The 25,626-nt window shown below is 38.7% G+C and overlaps 1 protein-coding gene across 1 annotated transcript in view; it reads left to right on the plus strand.

Moving 5' to 3' along the window:
- LOC139741283 (uncharacterized) overlaps positions 1-25,626 on the plus strand; it is a 38,030-nt gene that overhangs the window by 1,429 nt on the left and 10,975 nt on the right. The window contains exons 2-15 of the mRNA XM_071651873.1: positions 2,075-2,181; positions 2,768-2,843; positions 3,209-3,463; positions 4,403-4,666; positions 5,273-5,395; positions 7,050-7,158; positions 8,141-8,605; positions 14,962-15,108; positions 16,400-16,652; positions 18,383-18,525; positions 19,228-19,302; positions 22,229-22,378; positions 23,257-23,294; positions 25,190-25,364. Coding sequence (XP_071507974.1) covers positions 2,075-2,181; positions 2,768-2,843; positions 3,209-3,463; positions 4,403-4,666; positions 5,273-5,395; positions 7,050-7,158; positions 8,141-8,605; positions 14,962-15,108; positions 16,400-16,652; positions 18,383-18,525; positions 19,228-19,302; positions 22,229-22,378; positions 23,257-23,294; positions 25,190-25,364 — 2,380 coding nt within the window. The remainder of the gene's footprint in view (positions 1-2,074; positions 2,182-2,767; positions 2,844-3,208; positions 3,464-4,402; positions 4,667-5,272; positions 5,396-7,049; positions 7,159-8,140; positions 8,606-14,961; positions 15,109-16,399; positions 16,653-18,382; positions 18,526-19,227; positions 19,303-22,228; positions 22,379-23,256; positions 23,295-25,189; positions 25,365-25,626) is intronic.

Raw genomic sequence — 25,626 nt, forward strand, 5'->3', positions numbered from 1 at the left:
GAAGGATTATCATTGGCAAGTAGTGCCAACAAATAAATGAGGGAGTTCAAACTGTGTTTACATTTATGTCATTGTATTAAGTAATTGAGGTGTGCATATGGATGATACTTAATAAGTGAACTGAGTGTGCACTCAAGGCGCAGCGTACAGTTAGCTGTTGATGAGTTAGACTCTGCCTGAGATACAACAGGAAGACTTCTTTATCATTGGGAATAAAACTGTAAGGGTGATTCGTGCACACAAGTCATGGTGATAGGTAACCCTTTACGGTACGTATTTGTCCGTATGGGGTCGCTGCTGCGGTTAGGTGATAGGCTGCATTATATAGCCCTTTGTTCTTTGAAGATTAAAGAAGAAGAAGAGAAGAAGAAGATTTCAGCATGCGTGTATATGGATGGAAATTTACAAGCTGCTTGGTGGCGGTCTGCGCTCTCCAAGTGCTTTTCTAGACTACTTCTAGTTGTGAGATGTATGTTTGAAATTTTGACCAGGGGATTACTTTTTTATCCTTCTTATGATCTCACTAGAATTTTTTTTCCGTTCATTTAATTGCATTCACCTTCATAGAGTGCAGTGAGAGTATAAATATCCGTCTTCATATCATATTAAAATTATCAAATCATAAATGGGATCAGGCTAACAGATTTATCTCTAGCTCTTGCTCTTCTCTTTCCCTATTCACAATCCTTGCGTTCATTTGCCAGAGCTACCAAGTCTCACGCATTCTGTATGAGACTCACGCATGTACATGTAGGGTCTGTCTCATGATCTCACGCATGGCACCCATTTTTCTCACGCATCGGGACCACTGATGCCCATAATAAGGGGCATAGCTCAAAGGATTAAAGTGATAGTTGCAATTGAAGGTATATTTCCCTTTTGTCTTTCAAAATAAGTGAAAAAATAGTCACTAAGTATGCACCAGATCGCACCATTAAGAGCTAAAAATTGAAAAAGCTCCCTACCGTCGGAGGGGGTACACCCCTTTCCCACACCCTCCCCCCACTCGGTTGCTTCACTCCCTCGCTCGCGCACACGGGCGCCGAGTCATGGAAATGTCACTCATAAAATTTGTTTGAACTTGGCATCTCTGATTTGCAATCAGAGCCATCCCAAGCCAGATATGTAGTCTTTAAAGGACAAGTTCACCTTCATAAACATAAGGATTGAGAGAATGTAGCAATATTAGTAGAACACATCATTGAAAGTTTAAGGAAAATCAGACAATCCGTTCAAAAGTTATGAATTTGTGAAGTTTTTGTGCAGTACCCGCTGGACGAGAAGACTACTGCAGTGTATGAATAACTTAGATGTCACATGCGTACAACAATATAATGAAAACATAAAGAGACTTTCACAAAATTCCATCTTTTGAAAAAAGTACACATTCCCCTGACTTGTTACCGACAAATGTTATGGGTAATATTATTCCCCCTGCCTTCAGAAAGAGGCAAGTCAAGTGCTCTTTTATTATGCGAAAAAAGTGAAAATATGTTGATTTTTCTTTTACATTTTCTTTATACTGTTGTACGCATATGACTCACAAGCTGTAGTAGTCTCCTCATCCAGCGGTTCCAACACAAAAATTTAAAAAATTCATAACTTCTGCATCGATTGTCCAATTTTCCTCAAACTTTCACTGATGTGTTCTACTAATATTGTTGCATTTTCTCAATCCCTATGTTTATGAAGGTGAACTTGTCCTTTAAGATGAGAGACAGCCACCCATCATCTTCCTAACCTTTATTCAATTAGCCCAAATCTATAATATCCTTACCCTAAATTCCTTTGGAGACTGCATACCCAAGCAAGGAATACAATGTATTCACACACACACACACACACAAAGAAAAAAAAATATCAACCATAGACCCAGTCATAAGAAACACAAAAACAAAAACTAAAACTAGATACACAAAATTAAGTATTCACTATTAAAATGTATTGAAAATTATTAGAGATTTTTTTTTCCCATTGCAGGTGGCTGTTGTAAGGAGAACCTTGCTAAGACGAATTTGGACCTGGAGCTGTAGCATATAGTGTATACATATTTACATATTTTTTTTTTCTTCAGACCGTTGACACCTTGCTTGTCACTCTGGCTAGCATGGGCTTTGATCTGGACAGAGGACAAGCTGCTATTCGAGCTGGCAAGCTTAGTGTTCATGAAGCAGTTGAGTGGTAAGTAAAACTACAAATATGACAAATTTTCTTCAAAAGTAAAACACTATACTGTACTTTCAACGTAATGACCAAACCTTGTTCTAATATTTTTCCTACATGGCAAAAAGTACCTGTGTGATACCGTCTGATGACTGTTGTTTTTCATCTATCTGGGGCAGGAACTGATGAAGTCAGGTATATAGTATGTGTGAGTTGTCATGCCCCTACATACAATGGGTAGTCCCTTCGTATGATGTCATTTGTCCAGAGTTTTTCTCACGTGGATATGTTTGCTCACCTTAGACAACGACTAACCTACATGTGTCTTTTAATGCATACTATGTATTCAGGGCGTAAACAGGGCAAATAACATGTTTACCAAATGATGTCTATATCTTCTATTACGATTTTGTATTCTTTTGCTGTGTAATAGTTACTCTTGGATTTAATTTTTCAAATTTCCCAGATCTTCTACGTTTGTATCACATTACAATACTTTAGATCATTGTTCCACTATGTTATTTTTATAGAATGTGTAGAGCTGTAATGTGAAGACATCTTTCTCGACACTATTTTCTTTTTCTTTTCTTTTTTTTTATTCAAGGCTCTTGCAAGGTGGAGATAAACTGCAAGAAATTCCATCAAGATCCACACCAACATTATCACTGAGGCCCTCACAGGTATGGAATATAATCCATTTTTAGCTCAACAAGCGAACAAAGTGTGAAACAAGTATTGATTTTTGTCATTTGGGTATCAATTACAAATATACAGAGTGAATAAGCATTGTCACTTGTTACAGTTTATAGCTGTGTTTACTCATCCTGAAACTTTGTTGTGCTTTCAATTTCATGTGCATTTGAGCTCTTACAATGAAATTTCCTTCCAAGCCAATACAGTGCCCCATGAAATTGATGTTTGTGGATGCATTGCATGTGACAGACCTACTGTAAAAGTTTCTTTAGCACTGCCTGATTATGTGGCCTCATTATGTTTCCGGAAAATCATGACAAAGAAGGATTTATTCATTGGAATTCCAATCCAGGGCTCTTCTCAGCCTCAGGACTACCTCCCTTTCAGCTTGCCACCAGTCAGCATACCAAGCACCTCCTCTTCTGCTGCACCACCAGCTGCCCCTTCATCTCCACAACCTCCCCCTGGAAATAGCAGTGAGGATGTCAAGGTCGTCAGTAGGTACTCCCTCGATGACAAAAAGCGAGAGGACAAGAATCGGTGGGAGAGAGAACAAAGGCAGGAATTGTCTGCCAAGTACAAGGAGGAGAGGATGAGGAAAAAGAAGGTCAGTTCTTGAAACTTCTTGCTCTCTATCAAACAAGAGTTTAGTTGATGAGGAAAGGCATCCTACGGAAAAGCAATGACATACAAGGTATATTAGTCATCAAGAAAACTATTCACACAACTCTAATGTCTTGTGCAGGATGATTTAAATGTACTGTACAGTTCTGGTTGAGGTGAGGATTTAGCTTTTAACGTTTTATGAGATATTCAGAAACCATTCTATGTGATGTCAAAGAGCATGCAATTCTAAGGGGTATCAAAAGTTTATTTGATGGAAATTGGTTTTGAAATGGCTGAGATATCCAAAAACAAGGTGAAACAAAGAGATAATAAAAGTTGTGGCCTGTCGCCTCTTATTATTATCACTTTTTTGGATATCTCAGCCATTTGAAAACTAATTTTCATAAAATAAATGTTGAATCCTTCTTAAAATTACCTGCTCTTTCATATTTCAAAAGAGGTTTCTCATTATCTCACTTAGGAATGTAATAAACCTGAATACCCACCTCAACCAGTACTGTATAGTCCCTTTTTAAGTTATTTTGCTGTCGAAAACAACATCAAAAATGATCCAAGAGGATACGCGAATCACCTAACAACAACAACAACAAATGCACAAACCCCAAAATAAAGAAGTTAATACCTTTGTCTTGGTGTAGTTTAAGGAAACTAATAATTTCTGCTTCTGTTAGTCTTAATACTTACATTGACTTCACAAACATGTATGCTTGATGCTGATAAATGAATTTAAGGCAAAAAATGTTGGTAGAAGAGTTGTATGTCTATGATACAAGGAACCATCATAGACTACAGGTATTAAAGGCTGAAATTGAAATATCAGTTCAAGAGGCCACATGAACTAAACCTACCGTTCAACGAGCCTAGTGGTTATTGAATCAAGTAACGTTTGTAACCGTTTTGTTTTTTGGTGTTTGAATAGGCTCACACACAGGTCCTCAGAGAGATAGAGGAGGATCGCAAGGCCAAACAACTCAAAACACCAAAGGATGTGCCTTCTGCCGGTGCAGCGCCCTCTATGGCATCTCCACCTGCTCTTTCCTCATCAGCATCGGCTGATACCGCATCTTCAGGGTCCTGCAAGGGGGAGGGTGCCGAAGACAGAATGGACACACAGGAGGCACAGGCGGGAGATACCAAATCCGGATCGGACACGCCAAAATCTGTCACTCCATGCACCCTGCAGGTAATGTTCTCGGGAGTGAATGTTACTGTAACAAAATTGTGTGCAAATTATGGAACAGCAATGGAAGGGAAAGGTAGAGGAAAGCTGCTTTATAGAGAACAGTCAGATACAATAGTGTGTAGTCAGTTCCACATACATTATAGACATGGTATCACATGAGAATTATGCATTTACTTTTAAAATCACACAAAGACTTTTGTTAATGTATAATTGTAGTTACAAACAATTAGAATCATCCTTGCATCTCTTAAAGGCATTATCTACCATTGGCAGATGAAACAAAATATTAAGTATTGTTAAATATAAAAAATGTGAACAATTGTTATAATGAAATTGTTTCTAGAATAAACCATCTACAGTTATGGTTTATTGAGAAAAATAGAGATACACCTGAATCTCCATATAGTTTGGACTTTATTGCAAAATTTTATGTGGTAGGATGTTTTGTGTTACAACTGACCTACACATATGTATCAACATTTTTGTTTTAAAATCACTGCTCCCATTGGTAAACAGTACCTCTAATTGTGTATGCTAATTGTGTATGTATGTCTTATCAGTGATTTTATCATGATATCTGTCATGTGTCTTCTTCTCCCTCCAAAGATTCGTCTTCCATCAGGCCAGCATACAAGAGAGCACTTTGTTAGTGATTCTTCTCTAAATGATGTCATAACAAGGCTCAGGGAACAACATCCGAGTCTGGGAGACAACATAGAACTCTTGCAGGTAAATGACCCTTCTTTAACTCTTTATATGCCACGTTCGCACTTCCGACTCAGTCGACGGCGTGCCAACTTCGCATATTCTTCTCAAACCCACAAACCCGCCCAAACCGATCTATAAATCGCCAAATGCCGCAGTACAGTGAAAACTTTTCTCAAGCTTCCGTTCGTCTCACATATAGCTTGCATTTTATGTGGTGATTGACTATCAAGCAGTGTTCTTAATAGGTTTGAGTGTAAATTCTAAGTTTTTGTCACTTTTGTGTGTGCAAAAGCCTACTGGTCATTTGAAACAAAAAACACTCATAGATTTGTCACACAATTTACACGAAAACAAAGCTTGGCATTTTCTGTACAACTTTGCTCCCTTCTTGTCCAGCTTAACAGAAATTTATATAGGTTACAAAGATTTGAAAACATAATGTTTTATCAAAACATGACTACGTTGGTGTCTCAGAATAATGTGGCACACAGGGGGTTTCCACTATGGCACATAAAAAGTTAATAGCTAAGCATCACCCCATTTCACTCCCTATCAATATTATTGGTGGTTGTTGTTTTTTGGTCAGTCTTTACCTCTATCTGTAAAGAAGGGTTTTCTAGTCTTTGTTCTCAAACAATCTCAAGACACATCTCTTGATCTACAAATCTTTCTGGAGCCATTGGATGGACTCTAAAATCAGAAATATTCACGAATTGGAGCAGACAGCCTTTTCTACAGCATGAACCTTTCGTGAATCACCACTGCCATTTAATGCATTTTGTAGACAAACACTTTTGCATGCATTTTACTTTCACAAATCTTGACTTCTCATGAAATTTGTGAAAGAAACAAGCACACAAAAATTGTAGTTTTACAGTATTTTCTTTCAGACCTAACAGTCAAAATTAGGGAGTAATTGTGACAATGCAATATTTTGAATTGAGACTTATGAGCAGTTTGTAAGGTGCTCCTGTGTGGTACATGTATTATGTACACTTTGTCACACGCACACGTGGGGGGGGGGGGGGGGGGGGTTGGTTAGGGTTGTGTATGAATGGACATAGAGCAACATAAAGGGATGTTTAGATACAGTTTGCTTTTATCAATCCTTTGCGTGCCATAGTACATGTAACTTCTTGTCCATAGGTTTGTGTGTGAAATTTGTGCACATATGACTCATTGGCACTAAAAGGGTTAGAGCTATTCTGCCCTACTTTGGCAAAAGGAAGCAAGTGACATACCATCCGAATTTGAGATATTGGTGTTTTTATAATTCACATAATGAACTCATTCTCCCTGGGGGGTGTTTCATAAAGTTGCTCGTAAAGTTACGAACAACTTACGAGCTACTGGTGGTCAGTTCTTGTGCTGAATTATGGAAATTCTGATAAGTACAATAGTGTATAGCACATCAGAACTGATCACCAGTCGCTCGTAAGCTGTTCGTAACTTTACGAACAGCTTTATGAAACAGGGCCCAGGCCAAATTTCATGCAGAAACACTCATCCTACTAAGAGATATGTTAGATAAGACATCATGATAGTCTATTGACGTCAGTGTAAATGACAGACACATTTTGCTCTTTTACGAGAAATGTCACTTTTGTCACTTGCTTCCTTTTGCCAAAGTAGGGCAGTATTGAATACAATGAAATGGTGTTTTGTGTTCTCTCAGCCGTTTCCCCGTAAGGTGTTTTCCATCGAAGAACTGTCTTCAAGCTTGCACCAGCTTGGCTTAACACCAAGTGGAACACTAGTGGTTCGCTCTGGAAGCCCATCACAAGGTATGTTTGTAGCTGATAAAGCACAGTGGATATTAACAATGCAAGAAAATATGTGATGCATACCTGTGTTATAAAGGCTGGTCTATACTGGTACATCTCTCAAGGAGAAGGTGTAGACAGGGTGTAGTACAAATGTATATTGTTGTATGTCCCAACAAGAGTAGCATGCAACAGATACATGTAAAGATACTGGTGGAAATTCGTACTTGGTGATTTTACCTATCTTGTGGCAGGTGTAATCACCTTTTGACATCACTTTGAAAACCAAATATCAAACTTGACTAGTTCATATTCTACTCTGGGTATATAATGAGCATAGAAAATGCAATATTTGCTATTTGTGGACAGAGATGGGTCTGAGAGATTTCATTTGAAGTGTGAGCCATTGGCATAAAGGCATCTTTTATTTTGTTGTTTCAGGCAGTCCAATGTACCTGTTGCACTTATCATTTATCTCAACCTTAAAAATGACTATGATGCATTGAAGAGGCTGGTTCTACAATTCTGATGTTTGGTCATTACATTTTTTTTGCGTGCCTTTTGAAAGTTATTTTCTTAGTTAGAACAGAAAAAAGTTATTGTATTTACACCTAAACAAATGTTCAATTGCATCTTTCATTAGATATGGCTCTCATTAAATGGAAGTTTGATATCACAGAGGTGCTCAGATGATGATAACTATGATGTGAAAATCTGGGGGGCATTTCATAAAGCATTTTGTCCGACAAAGTTGTCTAACAAATATGCTCTCAGCCAATCAGATGCAAGGATTTCAGCAGCTTGTAACAGTTTGTAAGAAAAATATCAGACCAACCTGCTTCATGAAATGCCCCCTGTAGTTAGCATTCATTATTCAAAAACACTAACACCTTTAAAAAAATAATATTGAACACTGCTGTGCTGATATTAGACTTTTTGTACAAAGTGTCATAATTTCACATGAAGAAATGCTCAGAATGTTGCATTTCTCTTCACACAACAGCCCAAGCACCTAGCCTACCTGTAGAACTGAACACCGGCCAGCCTCCGCCAGTACCCCTCCCAGAATTTAGGGCCGGGGGTAGGGTAGAGCTAATGCCCCCTCCCCCAGCCTCTGCTTCCATACCACAGCCCCACCAGTGGGGCCGGGGACAGGCAGTAGGTGGGGGGTCAGAGTCAGAGGAAGGGGAAACTAGCAACAGAGCGGCAGTTGATGAAGCAAACCTGGAGACTCCTGAGGAACCAATGAGAGAAGAAGACCAGGGTTTCGGTGGTGGTGGTGGTGGTGGTGGGGCAGAGGGGATGGCATTTGATGAGGCTGGACTCGGAAGAAGAGAGCGAGCTTTCGGTGAGGAAGAGGAGGAGGAAATACTGCAAGAGGCAGACATGTTTGATGAGGAACCACCTGAGCTGGATGATTTTGCAGACCTGTTGGGTGGAGGAAGAGGACAATGGCCCGGAGGAAGAGGTACACAGATTTCAAATCTGACTCTGCTGTAACCCTTTAGCTCCTGAAGGTTTTTTGGCAATATTTAATGGTACTTGCTAAAGGTAGCAGGGGATTTCATATTGTCGTGCATGGGTCTAAGACATGTTGATCATGTATTCATGGAGGGTAACTTGCAGATGAATGTACTGCAGGGATGACATGAAGTAGATAAAGAAACACACACATCTCACACACCTACACACACATCTATGGAACCACTGAGTGGTCAGTGATATGGTCAGTGGATGCTCCAGGTGTTAAAAAGGTATTGTTTACCAATGGGAGCAGTGATTTAAAGAATGTTCGAGTTATCACATTTGATGCATATGTGTAGTTCAGTTATATCACAAAACATCCTACCATGTAAAATTTTGCAGTAAGCTTAAAAATGTAAGGAAATATCACTATTTTTCTCAGTAAACCGTAACTGTAGATGGTTTCTTCTAGAAACGATTACTGTGAAAGTGGTTTCTTTCGCAGTGTTTTTTTTTTTTTGCGCTTTGAGGTTGAACCGCGAATTTAACATCACGCGAAAATGTTTTGAACCTGTTGCTTGTTACAACGCTATCATTGCCGACCGCGAATTTAAACACACGCGAAAAAGTCGGCACCGATGGAAACCGCGAAAGTTTCTGTACGCGAAAAAAACCACTTTTACAGTATTTTATTATAACTATCTTTCATATTTTATATAATTAACAATAAGTAGCATTGAGTAGACTGACTAAAATTTGTACACTGGTTGTTTCTATCCCTAACTCACATTTGATAACTATTTTGAAGCATTGCAACTGATTGACATGTTGCCCTACATTGACGTAAATAAGCACTTAATTGATCAGTGTTTTATTAGTTGCCATGAGAAAAAAAAAATCATTTTGAAGCACTACAGTTGTTGTTTTTTTTTCATCTGCAAATGGTAAATAATGCCTTTAAAGGAGAAAGGCTGGCATGTTTTGTTACACTATTCAATTCAATTCAATTCAATTCAGTTTATTTCCACAGTTCAGGTAAAAACATATAAATACACAATCAATCAGTTCTAAACACATACATACAAACCAAAAATTATTTTGGATAAATACATAATCACAGTTAAAAGTTAAAAAGTGTGTGTTCCAGATTGACATAACAATTAAAATAAATGGTGGAGGAGATCAGCAGTAGGCCATTGGCCTTTCGAGGCTGATCCCCTGAGCAAATATACAATATTAAAACTGTATGTCGTTATACACTGTTACATAAATCATGAGTCGCATAAAAAAGAACTGGATTTGCAATAAATAGGGGCAAGAAGAAGAAGAAGAAGAAGAAGAAAAAAAAGCACATCCAAAAGGAAGGAACCACGACATACCAAAAACAACCATAAAAAGGGTGGGACAAAAATGGGCAAGAATTATCATTGAATGCAATTTAAGAAATATATATATGGTTTGAGCATATAATATTCTATAAGAATCGACAAAGACAAAAAAAAAAAAAATACATATCATCATAATACCGAGTATCATTGAATATGGTGTGCAGCTGTATAATCGTGATTCTTCAGTGTGTACATTTATGCCAAGCAATATCGTGAGCCACGCCCCGCCACTGAGGGCGCACCACTTCCAACATGATCAGAGCTCTCCATTACGATACATGTACTGAGTACAGTGTAAAAGAATAATTGTAATACATTGTATAATGAATGTAGAAGGCTCCGATCATAATCACCACAGGCACGCGCGCGATTCCCAACCTGTACCACCCTACATCCTCCACCCGAGGCGGCCGCCCGGCGACCCCCACCCCGGCGCGCGCACCCCGCCAGCGCGCCGGGGTGAAGGTCACCGAGCAGGCGCCCGAACAGAGAACACAGAACAACACATGCCGAGAATCAGCCAGTGCACTGTATAGACACAGTACAGATCTATGAACAATACCGGTATGCATTAATCAACTGTAACTTAAACTGTCTTTTGAATGATGAAATGGTGGGGCATGATTTCAAACTGGGGGTAATTGAGTTCCATATTTTTGGGCCTGTATACCTTATTGACTTTCTTGACAGGCTAAGACGGTAAAATGGTACATACAATTTATCAGAGTTTCTAGTTCTATACAAATTAACTTTGTTATTACAAATAAAATACTCTTTAAAAACATCAGGCAGTAAATCCCTAGAAAATTTGTACATGAAGCATGCTGCCTGCAATGTATACAAATCTAAGACCTTTAAAACCTTCAATTTCTCAAACAAAGGGTTTGTTGGAGCTAAAAAGTGAGAGTTTGAGACACAACGGACTGCACGTTTCTGCAAAACAAGCAATCTGTCCAAAAGATATTTAGAGCAGTTTCCCCATACAACAGTACAATATGAAAGATGTGGCAAAACCAAGGTATTATAAATATTTAACATAATTCGAAGAGGAAGCAAGCTCTTCAATCTGTTTAAAATACCCACTGCTTTTGCTATTTTACCTGAAATATTTTGCACTTGATCTTTCCATGTGAGATGTTCGTCAATAATGACACCAAGAAACTTTATTTTTTTAACATTACTTATTTTTTGGTCATTAATGGATAAATCAAACAAAGCTGTATCTAGCTGTAATTGCTGAGGTCTAAATATCATAAAATTTGTTTTTTCAAAATTAATAGTGAGTTTGTTGGATAAAAACCAGGAATACACCTTTTCAAGTTCTGCATTGAATACAACATTCATATCATGGATATCCTTGCCTGACAGAAAGATGTTTGTGTCATCAGCAAATATAATGGGCTTTAAAACATCACTTACAAAAGCCAGGTCATTTACATAAAGCAAAAAGAGTAATGGACCTAACACTGATCCTTGTGGGACACCAACATTGATATGTTGAAATTGTGAAGTATGATTATCAATAAACACATATTGTTTTCTGTTTAACAAATAACTTTCAAACCAGTTTAACACATTGCCTCTAATTCCATAATGATACATTTTACTTATCAGAATTTTGTGATCAATAGTATCAAAGGCTTTTGATAAGTCTAAGAATAATCCAATAACAATGTTTTTTTCTTCAAAAGCCAAAGTAGCATTATTGACAAATTCTAAAAGGGCCATAAATGTGCTATATCCTTGTCTGAAACCAAATTGCCCTTGATACAGGATTGCATTTTTTTCCAAGAATGAGATCAATCGTTTGTGTACCAACTTTTCGAAAACCTTTGAAAAAATGGACAAAATAGAAATTGGTCTATAATTAGAACAAAGACGATTATCCCCAGATTTAAAGATTGGGATAACTTTTGCGATTTTCATATCACTTGGGAAAACACCTTTTTCAATTGAAGTATTGAAAATATGGCATAATGGGGATGCAATCAAATGAATGCATTTTTTGACAATAAATGCTTCTATGCCATCATGCCCTGAACTCTTATTATCCTTTATACTTAATACAGCTGTAATCAAATCAGATTCAGAAATGGGGTTAAAAAACATAGTATGTAATACTCTCGGTCTTAAATACTCTGAAAAATCATTATTCATAGAACACAGGGGCATATTTCTAACCAACTCAGAACCAATATTACTAAAATAATCATTGAATAAATTCATAATGTTTTCTTTATCCTCAATCAGAACACCTTCTTTCATAATACTTGCACATGTAGTTTTAGACTTCGATGTATTCAAGACTTCGTTAATCGCCTTCCATGTACCTTTTTGGTCATTTTTTACTCTATCAAAAATACCATGATAATATTCCCGCTTAACACGTCGTATTTCATTATTCACAAAATTTCTATATTTGACGTAAATCTCTTTTCTGTACATTGTAGGATTCTTGATGTATTTACGGTACAAAATGTATTTCTTTTTACACAACTTCTTCAGATGGCTGTTAAACCAAGTTTGTTTTTTCTCATATTTTTTTTTATCAAGTTTCTTTATAGGAAAGCACTCATCGTACAGGGTCATAAAATGAGATATAAAAACAGAGTATTTCTCATTGATGTCTGGAATATTTTCCAGGTGGCTCCACTCATAAGACTGGAGCAATGAAAAAAAATTTGTCATACCCTCTTCATGTATCATTCTTTTGTAAATATAAGTGGATGATTCCTTTTCGGTGCTCACCTGCTGACGGCCAAGGTGATAGATGACAAAGGGTGATAAATGATCACTCACATCTGAAATCAATATACCAGACTTAACTACATTTTCAGGACGATTAATGAATACATTATCAAGTAAGGTTGCAGAGTGGTTTGTTACACGTGTTGGTTTAAAAATAGTAGGAGTGTATGAGGAGGTAAGAATTAAGTCCAAGAATTGGTGAGTGGAACTGTCGGAACTCAATAAATCAACATTAAAATCACCAAGTAGGATACAATGTTTACCTTCTCGAGATATATTCTGTAATGTTGGCTGTAGACCAGTAAGAAATGATTGAAGAGATTGATTGGGGGGTCTGTATACCACGCCAATAACAATTTTATCCTTCAAATTGATAATTTCAGCAAATGTTGACTCAATACATTGATCAAAAACCTCTAAATCACATCTCTGTTTAACATTATATTTTCTATTAATGAACATACCAACACCTCCACCTCTCTTATCTGTTCTTCCCCTTCCGAGGAATTTATATTGGGGCAACGTAAACTGAGGGGATTCATTTCCCTGTGCCCATGTTTCAGATACAGCAATAATAGATATTTCAGTATTCAAGGAATTAATGCACGATATAAAGTTATCACTGTTACCCTTCAAACTTCGACAGTTGAAATGCAGACACGTAAACATTTCTGAAAACGTACCATTCATCATAGAGGCAAATTCACTTGGAATGAAATATTCTGTTTCAGTACTAAGTACAGATACACCATCTTCATCTTCTTCTAATGCCCTCAGGCGACTGGAACTAGAGGTTGCACAAAAATAACAGATATTATCTTGAGCCCGTTGTCTCTTACAAAAACTACAAAAACTTACAGGATACATACATGGAGGTGGGGGACTTTGAGAAGTTGAAGTCATAATCTGGCCAGATCACTTTCACTTCTGATTACTTTGTTGATCGTTTTCCCATGTGAGGCAGGTATTTCGACTATGATACGACCGTCTGATGACCAGGCATTCTTCACTTTCTGGTGGTGTGTTGCTTTGCGTAGGAGATCGACATTGTGCTTCGTGAGATCTTCATGAATGGAGATACCGCTTCCTTTCAGTTTTCTTCTTGCTGTGAGGATTTGATGCTTCTTTTTGTACGAGGTCATTTTGACGATGATTGGTCTGGGAGAATGAGAGGCCGATTCAGGTTTCTTCCTTCCTGTGCGGTGGCTCCGGTCTATGTCTGTTGCTGGGTTTATGGTGATTCCTAGCTTGCTCTGAGCAATGTCGCACAGTATGTTGTCGGTGCATTCCCCTGCTGCTTCTCTGACACCGAAGATCCGGATGCAGTTACGTCTGGAGTACTGCTCGAGGTCGAGTTGACCCTGGACAAGATTTTGGATTCGGTCTGACTGCTGACTTATCTCCTTCTTGAGAACTGTGATCTGGTGTGACTTGTTGTCGCATTCATTTTGGAGATCATGGACTTGACCTTCAAGCACTTCAACACGGCTGTTGAGTTTAGTGAAGGCCTTGTCGACTGCATTGCTGACTACACTGTTGAGCATGTTGATGTAGTCTTCATTGTTCAACAGCTCCTTGATTACTTGACAAACAAGCGCAGTTGATTTCCTCGTTGAGGGAGGGGACTGTGACGGAACAGGCTGGGGCATGATGGGGTAGACTGCTCGTCTCCAACGTGAAGTTCTGGTTCCACAGCACAGTGCCAAGCTGAGACACGGTGCACTGACTGTATATCAGTATTCCAGGGCACAGCGCACAAAGACAAATGGACGGGACTACACACGAAGAGCGGGGTCATGCTGCTGAGGCTGAATGTGAAATTCAAATGTGTCCATTCTTCTGAATTCAGAATCCGCAGCCAAAAGCACTATTAATATTCTAGTGTATCGTAGCAGTTCCGCAAGGTGCACGAGAATTTCGAAGAAATGTGTCCCCTGTAGCTGGTAAATTAGCTGGTAAAATAGCTCCTCGGCTCCTCCGGTGATTACATGTAATACTGAAATGTTTAAGTGATTTGTTCTGTATATGTTTCACTGATTCTCATTCACTAGGCAATGAATTTGATACATTGTATTTTCATCTCTTTCTGTTGTGCACAGATTTCCACCATGTATTTACTCCTTGAATCTGTACTTGTGTGTCTTTATGTAGTTTTTGTCAACAATTTGGTGATATTCCTGTAAAGACTTTATTTACTCACTTTAATACACCTGTCCACCTGCAGGCCGTGGTCAGCATGCATGGGGCGAGGGAAGACGTCTGAACGATGGCGAGGGTAGGAGATTTGACTATGGCTTTGCACAGCCGCACAGAAATGAGGAGGGAGAGGATGGAGAAGAGATGGAAATGGCTCCAAGCCCCGCCCGGATAGGTGAGCCCAAATTTTATGTTTGCTTTGTTTTCTTTGTTTCCTCCACCAAGGGAGGAGGTTATGTTTTCTTTGGCGTTCGCTGGTTTGTTTGTCTGTGTGCAAAATAACAGAAAAAGTAGTCAACAGATTTGGATGAAACTTACAGGATAGATTGAGAACAACACAAGTAACAGATGATTACATTTTGGATGTGATTCAGGAATTTTTGTGGATTTTATGAAGGATTTTTGATATTTTGGCAGGTAGGGTCAATGAAATTCGGAGTTCAAGCTGCACATTTTTTAGGGTTTCATACATGCACTAAAGTGTTTGCGCTAGTTTCTGCTAGGGTAAGGCGCGCCGCGCAGCTGGAGGGTGATTATGTAACAAAAGGTTTCTATATTGGGAAATCGTGCAACTTTCAGCATGCATACATATGGGTGGAAATCATTGATCTCTATGATCTCTATGGAAGAACAAGATCAGTGGTGTAAACAAAGAAATTTTTCTCCTCACCACCACTCATTATAAGCTCTTTGGATGTGAATGATCTGCTTGGCAGAGGTCTCGCTCTTAGAGTGCTTCTCTAGTTTGTTTATTGTTTTCTGGTGGGAGAGTCTTCTTGTTTTTGTCTCAGGTAAATCTACAATGCTGTGTCTACAAGCAATGTAGTGGAAGGAAGTGTAAATGGTATACAGTCAAACCTGCTGCCTTAGTGGCAACCTGTCTATAAAGGTCACTCTTTTTTTCCTCCCAAGGGTGGTTGCTATAGACAGGTTTGACAATACATAGTAAGAAAATGAGGAGATAATGCATTGTTTTGATGGAGAAACAACTATTGTTTGGATGTTAAAATATTACTAGTAGATGGAGTGTGGGGACATGGGGAAGAGTGACCAGAAAGTGAGTGGAGGTATGGGAACCACAACGGAGATACCAAAACAAGCTGTGTATGGAATATGACACTGAAGTCATTCATGGAACATGTCAAGCTGAGTCATTAGCTTTGTCAAACCTTCAGTTGAGGGCAAATAATGTGAAGATTATGATGTGTTAAACTGGAACATTGTGTCAAAGCACAATTTTGATGTTCAAAATGCATGAAATAGATGTAATCAAATCTATGCAGACAAGTGATGACAAAATTTCCGGAGTGTAGTGCCCAGAAGTCTATCCGGATAGCCTGTTATTAAATTTTGGAGTGTATAAGCCACATCATCATCCTCTGCCTGTTGTTGACTGTCTAGTATGTCTATTTTTCTCTTACTCACCTCTCAATGCCTCCCCCTCCCCCCCCCCCCCCCATATACAGCTGCAGCAGCCTTGCAGCGACTGGACAATACCGGCCCCACCCCTGCTGCTGCGCCAACGTCTCCCCCAACAGAGAAGCCGGTGCCAAGTCTGCTCAACCTGTGCATCAAGTGTTCCTGCAAACGGCTGGAGAACCCCCAGAGTGGAGTCACCAAGCTGGAGGCGGTCCCTCCCAACCTCGCAGAGAAGCTGTTAAAAGAACTCAAGACAACAGGTCACCTGAGGCCCAAGACGCTGATGATGTTTACTCCATGGTAGGTTTTCCCACTGGCCAAGTTTGGGACACCAACTTTTATCCATGCCATTAAATTTTAAACAATGTTTTATGATATTTTTTTTTGTTCTTTCATGTCACAGACCCTTATTCATATTGTCAGCTGAGAACCAGAAGGGCACTATGGCATGCTAAGATTTGAGCATAAATAAAAACAAAATAATCAATGATAATGAAATCAAAAGTTTACTTAATGAAAGTGGTTGTATAGATTTATAAGCTTTGTTCCAAATATTGGGTGAAATTGTTCCCCTGAGGTTTTGATTTTTAACATTTTACTGAACATGAAAATAATTTAGAAATGACTCTTATAATGTAGAGGATATCAAGCTATACAATGTGATACCAAATAACTCAAAACCCCTAAATTGTGATAACGCCGTTATGGTTCTCATCCGACAATATTGCCTTTCGCTCTGATAGGTGATAATGGTTCTGCCCATCCTGGAGAGTATTGAAGAAATTTTGGTCAATTTATATGTTGCATTAAAAGACTCAGTGTGATGCAACTTTGATGTAATTATCTTAGCTTTATGCTGTACATACTGCGTTGAAGAATAGACGTAACCTAACATGAAGTATTTGTCAAAAAGGATATACTGTATACGCCATATATTTCGCGAGTCTAAATTTTCGCGAATCGGGACTTCCCAACGATTTCGCGAGTGGTTAAATTCACGATCTTGAAGTCCTGTAATGAATGGAGAAGTGTACACGAATATGTCACATTCACATCAGAATCAGAGTCAGTATTTTTACGTGCCTTTAATTTTGCAAAAAGCACCTCACTCGCGAAATTCGCAAAAATAAAGATCTCCCGAAATATTCGCCGTATACAGTATTTCTCACTATTTCTAATGAGTGTAATTGCAAAACCAAGTTTTCTTCCTGGTGTCAAGTTTTTTTGCTTAAGCTGTACCAAAATGAATCAAATGTAGTTAGTTTATTGGTATTCGATCCGTCAAAAGGATTTCTCACAAGCTACTTTTCACCACGTGGAACAGGCACAGAATATGAAAAGTTGACTTAAAACTATAAATGCTGGCAGGTGAAAGTATCTATTAGACAGATGTTGCCATTGTAGAGGTGTAATATAACATTTGACATCCCTTTGGAAGTTGTATTTTCCCAGAGCACACAGTACTAAGTGAAAATATCTTTAAAGGGAAAATATAACTCCCGAGGGACTGTCAAGTGTCGTCTTACATCAATAAGCAAGGCAATATTTGTTCCCCGGAATGGTCTACATAAATACACATCATTTCATTGTAACTCATCAGCAGCCAATCACATTTGTTGAATTATATTACCTGCTATGATGCCACTGCTGGCAGTTTAAAAAATTTGATCCTCACTGCATTAGTCATGTGATTGCATTATGACCAATCACAGACCAGTATTTATGTAAACCATCTAATATGAATTTATATCATATCAGGGCAATTACCCCTCGAGGACAATAACCCCCGGCTAAATACTGGTTAGTGATAAGGTAAGAGTGAAGGTTAGGGTTAGGTTTAGGTTTAGGGTTAGAGTTTGGGTTAGGGTTAGGATTAGGTTCAGGATTAGGATTAGGGTTATCATCAGGGGAAGGGTCTGGGGTAATTGCCCAGGGAGTAATTGCCCTAGACCCAATTTATATAAAATGAAAATATAAGTAAATATTAAAAGATACAATTCCTGAATCTTTCCTCCTCTCCATCTGTGCAGCCACCTCCAACGTCTCAACTTAGATTGCTATAAGTATGCCACCAATGATCTGATGCAGACAGTGCGCCCCCACGTCAACCTTTCCCATCTTAGCTTGGCATCCTGTACATTCATCACCGACCAAGGGCTGCAGCACATCACAAGTTAGTCTGAATGTTACAAACGTTTTGAAAATGTATATTTCGTAACTATCCACTTTCAAAAGTGTGTGAGTGTACATGTGCACTAAACGTGTGTGTTGTGTGTGTGTACATCGTATGTTGTGTGTTAGTACAGCTGTGTATGTGTGTGTCGGTACATGTATGTGTGTTTGCACCCAAAATTTGTAACATTGGAAGAAGTGAATGAGCCAGTCTTTTTTGATATACTTATTTTCTCAGCTTTTATTTTTCTCCTGAGCACTCAGCAGTATGCAAACCATACATAATACAGTGTACATGAGAGTGATGGCATATTGTTAGATTGAATGTAGAGTGCATAATTGTACATTCTAATTAGTGCAGTGTCACACAAGTATCAAGGAGACTTCATTGTTGCTATGGAAGGGAAAAATGTGTGATAAATCTGATTGTACAATGTACATTGAGAACAACTTGTAGTGATTACCTTTAACATCATTTCTGATCCACTTGGCTGCTACGTGCACACATTATGTCTTTGTAATTCTTTTTTGGAATGGACATTCCTCAATTGCAATATTCAATTCTCAACCTTTATGATTCTGGTATATACATTTTGTTCTCAGTTCTGTCTTGAAAAGAAATGTTTCAGACATAAAATGAATTTTCTTTGTTAATTAAACGTTGCTGATTGCTATGCCAAACTTTTGCATTTTGTCTTTACAGGTCTGAAAAAACTTCAGCAGCTCAACTTGTGCAATAACAAGAATCTCACCGACAAAATCTTCAATGTGGTGAAAGGTATTGGTTGTTGTTGTTATGCCTCCGCCACGAAGTGGTGCCGGAGGCATTATGTTTTCGGGTTGTCCGTCCGTCCGTCCTTCCGTCCGTCCGTCTGTCCGTCCGTCCGTCCTTCCGTCCGTCCGTCCGTCTTTCCGTCCGTCCGTAATGAATTTTGTGGACAAGGTAACTATCAAAAGCTGTTGAGGTATCCTAATGAAACTTGGCATGTATGTGTATTAGGGGGTGAAGTTGTGCCTATCAACTTTTGGGTGCACGTGCTCAAGGTCAAAGGTCAAAAGGTCAAGGTCAAATACATAAAATTTCACTATTTCCACCATATCTATGCAATGCCTGAAGATATTTTCTTGAAACTTAGTGCATACATGTATTACCCAATTTAGATTCTCTGGTGAAAGTTTGGGTCATGAGGTCAAAGGTCAAAGGTCAAAAGGTCGAGTAAAAGTATTAAAACTTCTTTTTTTTTCTGTAAATTGGAAGATTGTTCAAGGTATCTTCATGGAACATAGTATATACATGTACTGACTGGCAGTAATTATCTAGAGAATGTAGGGTTCATGGGGTCAAAGGTCAGGGGTCAAAGGTCAAGTGCAACACTTCAAAATTTTACTATTTCCCTCATGTTCATGCAATGCCAGCAGGATTATTATTTTTTTTTTTTACACTTGGTGTATGCATGTGTAACCTAATAGAAATTCTCTGGAGAGTTTTTTTTTTCTTTTTTTTTTGCCTCAAAGGTCAAAAGGTCAAAGATCAAGTGAAAGTGCTGAACTAACTTTTTCCTCCATATCTCGGAAGTGGCTCAATTTATCGTGGAACTTACTGCATATTTATGCATGTTCTACCTGAAAGTGATTATCTTATGAATTTTAGGGTCAAAGGCCAGATGAACATGGTAACAATTTACTATTCAGTACAGAAATTGCACTTTTTTTCCATACCGGTACCATGAAAATTACTCAATGCATAAATGTATGAATGGGTCAAAGTCAAGTTAAAGTCCTTAAATCCCCAAATACATGCTCTCCTATTCATCCAATTACACCAAGGTCAAGGAAGGAGAACATTCAACACATTTGTGACAAACTTGTCATTTCAGTATTTTGCCAGTTTTGTGAAAATGTAATCACACATTGTCCACATGTACTATCTAGACCTATTAGGAGAATCATGCATTATGGCGGAGGCATACCAGTCGCCATAGCGACATTTCTAGTTGTTGTTGTTGATGTTCTGCTTTTTCTTCGTATGCTAACCCCAGAAGTATTGAGTAGGCCTACACATTGCTGTCAAGCAAAATTTCCTGTGAAATTGAACCTCATAATTATGTCAGAAAATCAATTACCAAAAGTTTGGATGAAATGAAGAGCCATGTTGACTCTCATTATGCATTGCATTTAGTATAACTCATAACATTTAGATAGTTATGATTATGTATCACTTATGGTTTGTCTCTTTTGAAATATATAGCTTGACAGTGGGGGGAAAAATATGTGGTGTGTGTTGCTTTTGATCATCAAATCAAAATTTTGAAAGAGCATACTGAGTACAGTCAAAAGCATGAAATATTATATGACTAATGTTTGAACACACCCTGTTCCCTATCTGTTTGTGATATTCTGTGAATTTGTCAAGGTATTCTTTGACAGGAGTTTTGATCAGAGTAAAACAGCAATTTTTGGATATTATTGAAATGGACACTAAAATTGTTAATGACATATAGCTCATAGATTGATAACAGTGAAATCTATCAGGTTAGCGTTTTTTTTATTTGTTTTTTATAAAGGCCAAAAAGTACAGCTAAGAGCAGCAAACTTTAAGAAGTGACAACTTAATACCAAATAGTCCGCTTAATATGGTACCACGAAACGCTGCTGGAGTATTTGTGGTGCATGTAATACCAAAGAGTGAGTGGTTTCTGTATTATATGACACTACCAAGTCTTCAACATTCAGGTATACTCTAAGCTGTATCACTGAACTCTTCGTTCTGACTTATAACACATCAAGTCCAAGAAACCACATTTTGGTGGTTTGGTGCTGTATCTCTTTCTCGTGATTGTTATCATCTACCTCATTTGATGAAGCCTCCATTCTGAGTGGTCGAATGTGCATTCTCTAGTTTTCGTTGCACTGCCGGGCAGTCAGCTAAGCTAGCAGTTGCACATAAGCACATCTTGCGCGCATATCTATATTTGCACGTTTTGAAATGATACTTCATGGAGTTTCTCTGAGAGCACAATTTCATTTCAATGCCTTTATTTCTCATAAATATCTGAAATTATGTGGGATGCGATATATAAAACAAATATCAACTGCTTCTTCTAAGGTCCCTGCTAAAACTATTTGCCCTCAATAATTTCTCAACAGTACTCTGCCCTGAGATAAGCTGAGGGGCATAGCACTGTTGGGAAATCACCTCTGAGCAAATACTAGTAGTTGTAACCGTGCCCCTTGAAGCAGTCAATATTTGTGTACTATTTACTACTACTGTATTGTGGAGTACAGTAATAAATCACTCTCATCTGAGTCCTTTGGTATTCACATATAGTTTTGTTTTTCTGCCACTGAATATTCAAACACCTCTTAATCGCTAGATTTGTAAAGTGTACTTAAATTGGCAACACTTTTGTAAAAAAACAAAAACAAAAAAAACCCCAAAAAAACTCTGGCTTTCTGATGTTGTGCATACTTAGTGAATTCAACCAGAGCCACCAAATCTTTCTCTCATGTAAGATATGCAGTAGAATTAAGAACTGCCAATTTAGTCATTACTTGATTATAGTTTCTGCAGCAAAGTCTCTCAGGTCTCAGTGGGTCAGCATGGATTAGGATCAATGTTTTTGGAACCATTATCAAACTTTTTATCCACATTAGTTTGTTTGGGGTGGTTTGTGCTCATCCTTATGGACATTTCATTCTTCCAGAGTTTCCGATGCTGAATGTGCTGCTGCTTGGGGGCACGTCAGTGACTGATGATGGCATTGAGACTCTTACGGCAGACCCGCCTCCAGGGCTGTCTTCTCTCAACCTCAACGAGACCAAAATAACAGACACTGCTTTGCTGTATCTTGCTAGTAAGTTCTTTAGCCCTACAACATGTCTGTGGCTATTCACAAAAATATAGGTATATCTCACAGAATTGTGCAACATTTTCCTCCAACTGTATACTTGCATTGAATAAAGCCCCAGTCACATAGACATGCTGGATCACCCCGGATCTGATCCGGGATGATCCGGGGAGAGATCCATGTTGACGCCTTGGACATCCCTTGACATCCGGGAGGCCAACACAGCAACTTTTGGTGGTCAAAAACATCCGGCATCATCTAGGGCCTGCCATGTTGGCCAGGCAACCCGGGATGATCTGTGTGGCTGTCGTGTAGCTGCGGTGTTGGTCCGTGTAAACGTTGCGCTCTTTCGGCATGGACCGTGCAGTTGCTGGGCGGGTCTGGCATGGTCGTTGTAAGCTTCGTGTAGATGCCGTGATGATACCGTGTGCACAGTCATCAACTCTTGTCGACACTCCATCCAGGGCGAAACTATCCCGGACCTCCCCGGATCATCGTGTTGATCCTAGGGGATCCTTGTTTATATGTGACTGGGGCCTAAAGCCTTTTACGTGATGTGGTATGTATGCCAAAAAGAGAGAGGGGAAAAAATGGCCATGATGAGACTGATTCTGGTGTGGAATGGAACAAAAATGTATATCAGGTGGTAGAATAGAATGCCGCTAAGCTAACATGACAGGTATGAATTTCTATCTGTTCCTACATAAAGTTTGTGTGTGTGTGTGTGTTGTGCAATATCTTGGGGTTGCCCTTGAAGATGTTAATAGCATGTTACATGTTATTTTTATATAAGTTGTTGTATTGTAATGTTTGGTGATTACAAATCAAGGTAAACATACTTCATCTCATTTTTAGTCTTCCTTGTACTTTTTTATTCTATGCAGGACTTCCCATTGTGAATCTGACAGTAGAACACACTCAGGTAAGATCACTGGCTAATGTAAACTAGTGCCACACAGGATGCATTTGTGGCAATGATTAATGCCCACAGTGTATCCAGTCTCTTCAGTCAAAGTTTGAACCATTTTATTATTCAGTCAGACAATTTCAGCATGAGAACAGCATGCGGTATTGTAAAATTTGAAAGCTTCTCCATCAGAGACAATCCCTACTTATCAAGCCAATTACTCAGTAGGATTGAAAATTGCCATTGCAAACACTCTATGTTTGATGGGAATAGGCTAAAATCAAACAAAGGCAGTACAGTGCATTCCGATGAAAATTGTATTGTAAACACAGTTGAAAAAATTTCGTTATGACAAAGTAAAAATTCAGAACCCCAAGTTATTATCTAAATATCTTTGTACATTTCATTTGTTCAGCTATAACAACATTTCGGAATAACAAAAGAAAACTGCCAGTCAGGAGGACTTCGTTATACTAGGAGTCACCATTATTTGTTACTTGATGAATAAGAAGATTGCAAGATTTTGCATCATATCATGAATGAATGATGTTAATCCCACCTGTATAAACTGCTGTATATGTCATACATTTAGCAAGTCTATTTTTTTTCCGATACTGTCAAATCTGTCTGTAGCGGCCACACATGGGAGATGAAAATATGGCTGTTACAGACAGGTGGTCGCTATAGACAGGCTCTATAACATGCTTTTTCTCTCGGAGGGAATTGCCTTTGATCGTGGCCACATACGGCAGGTGACCACTCGAGACAGGTGGCCGCTAAGGCAGGTTTGACTGAAGGGACTCTGGCAAATTCCCAAGTCGTCTGATTTGAGATTGCCGCGTACAATTTTGTCACAAACCATGTCCATGTACAATGTACTGAGTACAAACCCATGTATGCATGCTTGTCACATTCATGTTGTGATCAGATTGAATAATATTTTTATGTGACCTAATATTCATGGTGTGCACTCTACTCGTAAAATTCACAAAAATAAAGATTTCACAAAGCATAATTATATCATATAAAGTATGCAAATCAAAGGAGATGATGATGTCATCGCCTTTCGAGTCTTCTTTGGCTACTTGTTTGAAATTCAGTCAGAACTAAGACAAACGTATATCTTTTACACCAAATCAATGTTGGGCTACCTATGAGGTTGTTTGCTAACAATGAATTCTTCATCATATTCATGAAATAGTATAGATAGGTAATGGACTATTGGATTACTGTAAATGTACTCTGTAAGTTGCATGATTAACTTTTCGTGCCAAGCAGTTATGAAATATACCGCCGACATTAGCAGGTTCTTGAATTTGCGCTGCACAATTGTCAACCTAATAAAGATGTGCAGAGAAAATTGTGGGGATTTTTTTTTTTTTGTATCAGAATTCGCGCTAGCCAGGAGTAGCGCGAAATACATGAAAATCAATGTACCACGTAAAATATCTGCATTTGCAGTACGTGTTTTGCTCTCAGACAATAGGTAGTGGATTGTAGGGTTTCTAGGCTAGTGTTTTTTGTTTTTTGTTTAGTCAGAAAAACACTTTACGTATTTGTGTGGATTAGAAGAATCCAGAAGAAAGTCCAACATTACGGTATATGGTGTCTGTTTTTGATTACCAAAAGAGTCTAAATAGCAGCTGGAATGCTCCCTAGAGAATAGAGTGTGTGCAATACTGTTGAAGACCTTCTTCTAGTTGTTTGGATGTACGTATGCTTGAAAATTCTATGGGTACCATGACATAGTTGAAAGGTGCTGTATGAAAAGGTGTTGTGAAACTTTAGCTTCATTCATAGTCTTAACTGTTTGTAGTCCACAGGGCTTTACAGAGTGCAGTCTTCTCATTCATCAGTATTCTCTTTACTGTGTGCCAGGTAAATGTCACTGTATTCCTTGGTCAAACCAGGTGAAGACTCTGGAACATGTGGGTAACCTGACTCACCTCGTCTTCCTCAACGTGGCGAGGAACCGTTTGACCAAGGAGGCCTTGTTGAACCTGCACCGGCTGCCAAACCTCAAGGCACTCTCTATCGTCAACATCGAGAGTCCGATGGGGGACGAAGCCCTCGCCTGCCTCCAAGGTATGTTATTGCTTCAGATGGAGAGCAGCCTTCTGGCTCAGTCTGTGGCAGGTCTGTCCGTTTATCAAGAGATATATGATTTGAGGCCCTGTAGGGACAAGCTTAGCGACTCTTGAGTGTCCCTAATTCTGCAAACGCTCCCTGAAAACTCTTTTGCCATGTCCCGACAAGAGATTTTCAAAGCCTCTCTGCTTTGAGAATCATATTGGCTGTATCTAGATTCATCTAGTTAGCATGTATTTCCTGATTGATCTATGGAACC

The sequence above is a fragment of the Diadema antillarum genome, unplaced genomic scaffold (assembly GCF_040938485.1).
Source record: "Diadema antillarum isolate AM-2024a unplaced genomic scaffold, OU_Dant_1.0 seq00000915_RagTag, whole genome shotgun sequence".
NCBI classification, from domain to species: Eukaryota; Metazoa; Echinodermata; class Echinoidea; order Diadematoida; family Diadematidae; genus Diadema; species Diadema antillarum.